The 9,338-nt window shown below is 40.4% G+C and overlaps 1 protein-coding gene across 3 annotated transcripts in view; it reads right to left on the bottom strand.

Annotated features, from left to right (window-relative positions):
* Positions 1-9,338, bottom strand: part of LOC109303150 (X-linked retinitis pigmentosa GTPase regulator-like) — a 119,944-nt gene that overhangs the window by 95,862 nt on the left and 14,744 nt on the right. For all 3 annotated transcript variants that reach the window (XM_019525260.1, XM_019525259.1, XM_019525261.1), the window contains 4 exons: positions 7,414-7,506; positions 5,959-6,021; positions 1,727-1,885; positions 414-563 (listed from right to left, as the gene is read on the bottom strand). In XM_019525260.1, the coding sequence (XP_019380805.1) occupies positions 414-563; positions 1,727-1,885; positions 5,959-6,021; positions 7,414-7,506 (465 nt within the window). The remainder of the gene's footprint in view (positions 1-413; positions 564-1,726; positions 1,886-5,958; positions 6,022-7,413; positions 7,507-9,338) is intronic.

Genomic DNA, 9,338 nt, shown 5'->3' on the forward strand with positions numbered 1-9,338 from the left:
AACTCATTGACGTCACCCCACCCCCGGCTGGGCAGTGCTTGTCCCTACCCCCTCCCTCACCGCAGGGGGCATTGATCTATCCTCCCCACCCATACCCCTTCCCTCCCTCCTCTCTTTCTGACTTACCAGCTGGAGGGAGCTCTCTATGCTGCTGGCTCTGCTCCGTGCTGTGCTGCGGCTGCACACAGCACGGGCATTTATCAGCCAAATTATCGGCTCCATCAGTTCGATATCCGACATAGACAATTTTCTTTATATCGGTATCGATCCAATATTGGACCAATGTATTGGTGCACCTGTAATTGTCAGCAATTTTCAGCGCAACTTAGTAAGTAAAAAATAAATAAAAAATAAGGCCCACAGTTTGGAAACTACTGGCATAACTCTATTAAGTAGCATATTAATTCTCTTACTTGTTACTAAGGCAGAGTGATAATATCCACACGAGACCCAGGAAACAGGTTTTCCAATGTCCACTTGACAAGGAACACACGCATTGGCTTCATGTGCCATGCCAATCTGACCTTCAGAGTTGTCGCCCCACATAAAAAGCTGTCCATCCTCTAAAATAGAGAGACAGAATGTGAACCAAGTTAAAACCAAAGCCACGTTTATATAAGCAATATTTACATTTCTTTGTGGCTTCCAATCAGAAGCACTTTGCAAACTATGTCTGCCACTTATAGCAGAATGACTTTTGAAGTCTGAGAACAGCCAGAATTCAGGATACCTCAAAACAAGGCAGCAGGGTCAGGGACACAAAGGTACGCCTCAAATCCTCTGAAAGGTGCCTGGAAATATTTAGTAACCACATCAGGCCACAGATGGCAATGTTGAAAATTATGTCAGGAATGTTTATTCAATAAAAAATAAGGGTGAGGACATGACAGTCAAATTGATGGACGCCTGTGTACTGAAGTTCTGGTGAACTTTATAGACAAAAAGTTTACTCCCATTCTTACTGGTAACTTTCACGATAATTCTCCCACCCACACTTTATGCAGTAACAGGATTCCCATTTCTTCTTCCTTTCAACTGGATTCTCAGGGTTTTGACCTACCCCCAATGCTTCCCACTCCCTCAGCGTAACCTACCCCGACTCAGATCCTGTCCCCTTTCAAACTCCTAACTTTATTCTGTCTCTGTCACATTGCTTATAGTAGACATTCTCCTGCTTGTCTCAGATAAAGTCTCACCCCTGAAGAGGGCATCAGGGAGTGAATAAATCAACAAAATGGTATATTAATCTCTAGATAGCATGGAGCTTTCTTTGAATAGCACTTCCCAGTTGTGGAAAGGTATCTCTGCATGAAACAATCTCTACCTGAAGCAGCCCCTGAAAAACTGTTTGGACCTACAGCCATTCAGGATTGCTTAGCAAACCTCAGGAGAGTCTTAGTCACTGACAGGAAGACAAACAGTGCAGCAAATACCTTACTACATTTTCTACTGGTTGGCTATCCACAGGAATTACAGCCTCAGTTCAGACCATTTAATTCCAGTCATGCACTGAAAATGGCTGCTAAAAGGCTTGGTTTGGGAAAGGAGTAGGTCAGGATGAGACTGAAGGCAGGAAAGAGGCCTAGCAGCAGGTGACTAAAAGTAGTATAGTGATACAGATTTATCAAGTCTCCATAGCAGGGATGTTGAGGGATAAGTCATACTGCCTAAAGCTAAAAAGAAACAAACCTCATTTTTAATTTATGAGTTGTTATTATTCACTCACCAGTTAATGCTGCTGAGATGTACGATCCAGCTGCCAGCTGTCTGATCTTGTACTGGTTGGTAAAAAAACTAACAAGATGAAACGTGCTTCTTTCCTCCGTGTCACCTAATCCCAACTGCCCTTCACTGTTACCTCCAGCAGCATATACATTTCCTTGTTCTGCACATAGAAACACAAATGTAACATGCACATGTAATATACATCCACAGCAACATCAAATCAGGGAAATCAGAGCAATTCAGCTTAATTTTTTTCAACAGAAAAATGTTATGCAAAAAATTTGGGCTGTTACTCTAAAATATTCTACAGCTAGCATTAGGAATCTTTATTTTAACTAAGCAAGCAGCTTCCCTATATATTGGAGAGTAGGGAAATTCTAATGATTTTCTATGCATTTAAGAATGATTTCAAAAGTAAAGGCACTAATTAAATATATATTCTGTAGTTCCTGTAGCCCACAACCAAAATGGAGCTACATTGACATAATCCTGGTATGAAAGGTCTGTAGACAAATGACATGTCGTGGGGTCCTCAGGGATGGCCATGATGGCCCTAGGGCTCCATGACTGTGCTAGCTTCGCCCTGCTGGTGCCTCCTAATCTCACCTGCCACGACTTGTTGGTTAAGATAGTAAGTAGGGAGGCTGCTCACAAGTTTCTGTGTGGCCACGGTCCTGTTAAACGCCACTAGACCCTGTGTGTTCTTGGATCCCTTGTCGGGTCCCGTTCCAAGTCGGTGCCTCACGAGACACCCTAAACCTTATAGGATAGATGTGTGGCTCCAAAACCTCCCCTATTAGCCTCATCCCAGTCCAGCAGTGGAAATAACAACATTAATATAAGTCCCTGGGCTATAACAGAATAATAATGATGCAGGCCACACTCTGTCTCTTTAAGAAGACAACCATCTCCCCAGGCATTGAGTATCTCCTAGCCTTGGGGACCTTATGAGCTCCTGGAGCTCTATTAGTCATACCAGCAACAGATCAGGCAGTCAAACATCTCTGAGTAGTTCTTTCCTGCAAGAGCTCCTTCCCCCGACAGCTGCCAGAGAACTAACTCCTGCCAGTCCCAGCCCTGGTGCTTATATGTGCCCAGGGCCCTGCCTCCTTCTGTTCAGCTGACTGGGTATAGGTGCCAGCTAACTCCCTCATTAGCCTGCTGTCTAGGCAATCTGCAGCTGTGAAGCTCTGCCTCAGCTCACAGGGCTCTCTAGCTAGGCTGTTTCTGTTCTTAAAAGACCAGAATCGCCTTAGCACCCTGCAACAATGAAGTAACTCCTGGCAAGTCCAAGTTACCAAATGTATCTATAGGTAAACAAGACCAAGAACCGATTCCTCTGGCAATTAGTCCAAACTGCAGTAAAGATGTTCTATTCTGATAGAGTAGAAATGAATGTCCCCTTTTGTTGCCTTTGTGTGGCCATAAAAATTTTATGGTGGCACAAAATGAAAGCAAATAGATCTCCTTACCCTTTGTCATGCCACAAATGCCCAAATATGTAGCAGTGACAAAAGGTAGTAATAATTTGTGCCACTTTATTGCCACAGAAGTCAATCTCTTTATGGTGGGACAGCATGGGCAGCCCCCAGCTGCCTGCACTCTCCAGCCACCACAGAAGCACATGCCTGACTTTCCCAATTTCCAGCGACATGCTCCCAGAATCTCCAGGGTGCGTCTCAAAGCACAGGAAGCTGAGGGTCCCTGCTTCCAGAGACATGCCCTGGCAATCTCCTGGGTGCATCTCTAGAATCGTGGAAAGTTGCGGTTCCCCATGTCCAGAGATGCACCCCAGAGCACATCATGCATTGTCTAATAAGACCAATGGGCAGACAAATGACCAAAGAAGTGGATGAGCTGTGCCAGGACACATCCCAGTATAGCTTATCTGCTTCATTTGACAACATCTGTTTCTAGCCAAAGAGGAGCAGAAACCTGATAGCAAGAATTAAAGTAAGCTGTCATGTGCAAACGTTAAAAGAAACTTTGACCTTTTTCTATCTGCATGGTTGTTTTTATCTGAAGGTTATAAAAAGGAATAATTATTTTGTTCTTTTGCAAGACGTACTAAAATATAATCACAGGAAGTATATCAAGTAAAATTAATTTTCTTGGGTGGTGGGGGAGAGGGAAAATTAGAAATTGAGCTGTTTCAAAATACATGAAAGTAAGTTGTGTATTACACAGGTATCACAAGGGATAGTCCAACTGACTACCTTAAGACAAATTATCAAATTCCTCACAAGAAAACTACAAATCACTACAGGAAAGGTTCTGTTTTATGGAGAGGGACAGGTAAGGTCAATTTACTTCCGAGTCCCATTAACCTTATGTCAAGGGAAGAAGTGGTACAAAGGCTTTCACTTAGATTCTACAGAATCTGAATGTCACCCTCAGGATTTTTTTTGTTATAATTTAAAATACTACATTTCTGCTAAATATTATTAAATACTTGTTTCTATATTGGTGCAGGATAATACACAAGTTAAATACACTCTCCAATATGCAGCCATGGCTATGACCTACGGAGAATGGTGATAATATAGTCATCACATTTACAAATAACTGGGAAAGAAAACATATGTAAACAAAAAGCGTATATTTAACAAGTGAATTAAGTTATGTGGGTTCTCCCTGGTTGCTTCTTAAAATTTTGCATTATGGTAGCACCTACAATCCTGTAGTAGGAGCTCCACAAGCACACAGCAGGAGCTCCACAAGCAATTCACTTGTTAAATATACACTTTTCATTTACTCATGTTTTCTTTCCCAGTTATTTGTAAAATGTGACGACTAAGTTATAGCCATCCTCTATAGGTCATGGCTTCATAGTAAAGAGTGTATTTAACTTGTTTATTATCCTGCATCAACATAAAGAGCATTTAATAATACTAGCAGAAATTTAATATTTTAAATCATAACAAAAAAATCCAAAGGTGACATTCAGACATCTGTAGAATCTAGTTGAAGGCCTCTATACCAGTTACACCCTTGACATAGGCTTATATGGGACTCAAGAGTGAATCAACCTCACCTGTCTCTCTCCACAGAGCAGGATCTTTCCTGTAGTGATGTGTAGCTTTCTTGTGAGGAATTTGATTCTTAAGTTAGTCGGTTGGACTATTTCTTGTTATACCCGTGTAATACACAATTTACTTTCACATATTTTGAAACAGCTCAATTTCTAATCCCCATGTATGCTATAAAACATTTAGTCAAATGCTAGTTTTAACAAAAAACTTCTGTATTACACAGAAAAGCTTCTTTTACAAACGTATCTGCAAATTAATTACAGTACACTGGAGTTCTCATGCTAGACTGGATGAATGGTCAATCTACCCAGTATATTTTCTCTGGAAATAAACAGCACCTTACAATTCAGAGAAAGGCAAAGAAGCCCTAGAAGGCATGTTTCCAGTTGTACAACACTGTAAACAGGGCAGGGGGAGCAATTCATTCTTTAATGGCAGAGTTAATCAGCTTGTATCCCAACTCGGTTACAAATACACAGAATATTTTAACATGTACAACTACAAATGTTATCAGGGTGGGGGTCCTAAAAATGATCTAACTAAGTATCTGTTTCAAGTAGTAAATTCCAATCTGATATAGTCACTTATTACAATGTTTTGTTATGTTATATGACTAATTTACAGTGTCCTGTTTATATGAGCTCCAACACAGAGAAACCCTTCAGCCAGTAGTCTTCTTCCAACATCACTGTAAGCTCCCAAGAATTATGCCACTAGGATGGTGGTTTCTTAATATTAAAAGTATGACAATAATTTGGATCAACTCCTTACATACCATGCAAAATTAAAGCACCATCTTTTAAAGCTTAAATTTTCCTCAGTAAAACAGCAATAGATAGAGTATACTGAATTTTATTAAAGCTCGATAAGAGCTTCAAAACAGTATGTTGTATACATCTGAACGTTTCCTGAGATTAAATAAAGTGCTGGATATTGTTACCCTCACATTCAAACTAAGCAGGAAGAAATTCTTCAAACTGGCTATTGCTAGCAAATTCTTATATAAAATTAATTTATTAACATCATAGCATGGAAAATGTATTTTAAACATTCAAAGCATTGAACACCTAAGAAATGGTTGAATTATTAGCAGCCAGAGTTTTTCACTAAACACTCGAAGGAACTGGAAATATGCATGATATCAAGAACATACTCTCACCTTAAGTATTTATCTTGTACATAAATGATGTGGCTTACATACCTGTGTAAACTAAAGTATGGTTTCTTCCACAAGCAGCAAGTTTCACTTTTTCTGGTTTTAAAGCTATGAATTAAAGCATGAAAATAAGTTTACAATAGGTTGATAGGCATTCCAAATCACCCTCTTTGGTTTAGCCAACTGATCATTTCCTGTTTGTACCAGCACTATGTAAATTTAGAAAATAAGCTGGAAATTCTAAACTAACACCAAACGTACCCCTCACATTAATGAAACATATCACATTTTCACTAATTAAACAAAAATAGAGGAATCCATTGAAGATTTTTAACCAGCTAAAATTAACTGCAAGAGGTCACATGCAACCAAAACCCACACATTTACTGTTTATGCTATAGAATACTCACCAGAATGTAGTAAGTTATGCTGCCAATTATGTGGTTGCCATTTTCTCCAGTGTCATTACTTAAATAATATTGCTAATCATCTCTCTTGCTTCTCCTTTGTTTTGTACCCTCATAATCCTTCCATTGTGTTGTCTCACTCTGTACTAGCACACCCCTGTTCCCTCAAAAATACACACCTTACATGTGATGGGGAACAGTCTGCCTTATTTTCACATCTGAATACCTATTCCCCTCCAGTAATTCCCCCCCACCATTTCACAAATGGAGAAAAATACTCAATGCCTTCTTCCTAACATCTGCTCTTTTCATGTCTGATCACCCTTCTTACTGTTTCTCACCACCATGTTCATTCACCCACTATGAAAACACCCACAATCCCATTCATCAATTGATTCATTTTCTCCTGCACTCAACCCTGACAAACCAGAGAACGAGCGAGACTTTATGAGGGTGGAGAAGGAAGAGCATGTTGTACAAAAGTTAACTGACAGAATTATTTCTGATTGGGAAAGATGATTGATTTTTATGTTTGAGAAGTTAAAAGTAGCTGAGAGAGAGAAGAAGCTGTGATGAAATAAAAACTGACACAAAAGTATGAGTATTTATTTATTCCCTCTCTCTCTAATGATATGTGTGGTGTAGGTGGATAAAGGCATTAATGACATTTTTTCTGCTGGTTCAGTTATTTCTTTTTCTTGCTCAAGAATTTCTAGAAAAGGTAGTCAGAAGGTCTCTCCATCACGGTTTGCATTTGGAAAGATGATGATGCTAGTCTAGTATAATGTGCAAAGCTAGAACAGACAGCATTTCAGAAATCAGGAGTCTCCTAAATTCCCCTGCATAAAAAAAATTCCCTGCATAAAAGTTGGACAGAAAAAGAAAACACTGAATGGGGCTCCTCAGAAATGGCCAAAAGGATATTTGGATTTTACATGCCTTGCAAAGCCCTCTAACTCCACAAGACCCAGACTCCTGAGGTGGTGGAATGCCAAGTATTTGTATTTGATTTGGATACAGATAATATACTATAAAAAGCACTTTTTAATGTTCAGATTATCTTTCAAAATGCCAAAGAAGAAATAAAACAAACCTTTTACACATGTTGGTTTGTTGACAGTGTTCTTTAATCCTAGTCCTAACTGGCCCCAGTTGTTACTGCCAAACATGTAAAGTTTACCATTTCCTAGAGGGGGAAAAAGAAAACACCAATGAGCATTCATAAAGTGTTTGAATGTACAGCAGGGTTATAGCCACACAAAATAATAAGTAAAAGATGACTATTTGTCATGGCACACAATTTATTAAAACTTTCTCTAGTTGGAAGGCATAAGAAAAAAAAATCAAATATTCTTTATTTTACATAAATTGTTTAAAGTAATAGTAAAATAACGGACTACAGTTTTAAAATCACCATGGTAAATGTATGTCACAAACTTGTCCACAGAGGAACCTCAGAGACCCGAGTTCCTCTACACTGCGCTGCCGCTTTACCCAAGGAACACAAGGAGGTTGCCTGAAGATGGCTCCCTACCCCAGCACCTCAGGTCCTCTGCCTTTACACCAGACTCTGTAGCTGTAGCAATGGATCTCTGCTGGCTGCAAACGATCCCTCACTTTTGGGTTATGAAAGAAATTATAGGCCCCCCTTTCCGTGGAGAGGGTTATCCTGGAATATCATCTGCCCAGAAGTCACTTCTTCCAGAGGCAACCAGTAAGGAGACGAACAACAAATGGATATATTATAAAAACAGAACAAAAATCCCAGTAACCATATACTGAGGTACAGACAAAAACATACGAGTAAACGAACACAAGAAAATACCAGAGCAAGACCTGTTCTTACCCTACATCTTAAAACCAAAGATGCACTTCTTGGCCAGCTTTGAGGGTCTAAATTCAACTCTGGGCTCTGACCCTGCCCATCAGCACCTCCTGTATCTCCCTGTCAGCTTCTTTTCCCAGCCTCCTTGGATGCAGGACTCGGTTCCTGCATTGCATATGTGAAGACTGAGGACCAAGCCATACTCTTCAGGAGGGCTTAAGTACCCCTGCTAGTCTGGCTATTAATATAAGTCACCCCTTCATTTCTATGGGGGCTCACACTATACAGGAAGAGCCTGGCTTGTGTCCAGAGTTACTTGCCATGGATCACGCCCAGCCCCGCTTCGCGCCCCAGCCCGACCGACCCAGCCCTTAGAGCCAATCCTTATCCCGAAGTTATGGATCTGGCTTGCCGACTTCCCTTACTTACATTGTTCTAACGTGCCAGGGCTGTTCACAGTAACTTCCTGACCCCCAAAAGTGCTGGCTTACCAAATCAGAATTCTCAACCCAATTAAGGCAAAGAGAATATATGGAGACTCTCTAATTCAGTATCAGTCCCTCAGGTAATTTCTCCTCAGTGCAGAATAGTATCTAGGTATTGGACTGGCCCTTCCTTGAAGTGTAACTGTATCATTGTCTGACAGGCACCAGCCCACAGCTCTTGTCAATGCTAATTCTTAGCCACTGTCTGTTCTAGCTGTGAACAACTGAGGGCTCTCCAAGTCAATCACTGGCTTACTGACACAACCTTAGCTGAAATATAAGGAAGATACATCAAAATTTAATTTGTATCAAATAGTATAACATAGATATGAAAACAATGAAACTGAGCACAACTTTGCACTGGCTACAGGTTTTTTTCTACTAGCTAGACACCACAATGGCAACCCTAATTTAGGAGAATCTCTCAGCATGCCACATAGTGAACCCCAAAAGTAACTTTGGCTTGGTGAAGAATCAGTGACAAAATCATATAGAGCTGTGTTCTCTTTCTTTCTTCCTTCCTTTCTTTCTGTTGTAACTGTGCAGTTATCACAATGCAGCATGTAAGTTTTTTTTAGGGATCCAAAAAGTCTCCTACATCCCATAATTTACCTCACAGGACTTTTCTGTGGCATATTATGGAGTACCAGCATGACTTCATTGCAACTGTGAGCGTTAAGGGGTCTCCTAGGCCATCAAGGTGTTCTC

Source organism: Gavialis gangeticus, unplaced genomic scaffold (assembly GCF_001723915.1).
Source record: "Gavialis gangeticus isolate Ggan-Ray unplaced genomic scaffold, GavGan_comp1, whole genome shotgun sequence".
NCBI lineage: Eukaryota > Metazoa > Chordata > Crocodylia > Gavialidae > Gavialis > Gavialis gangeticus.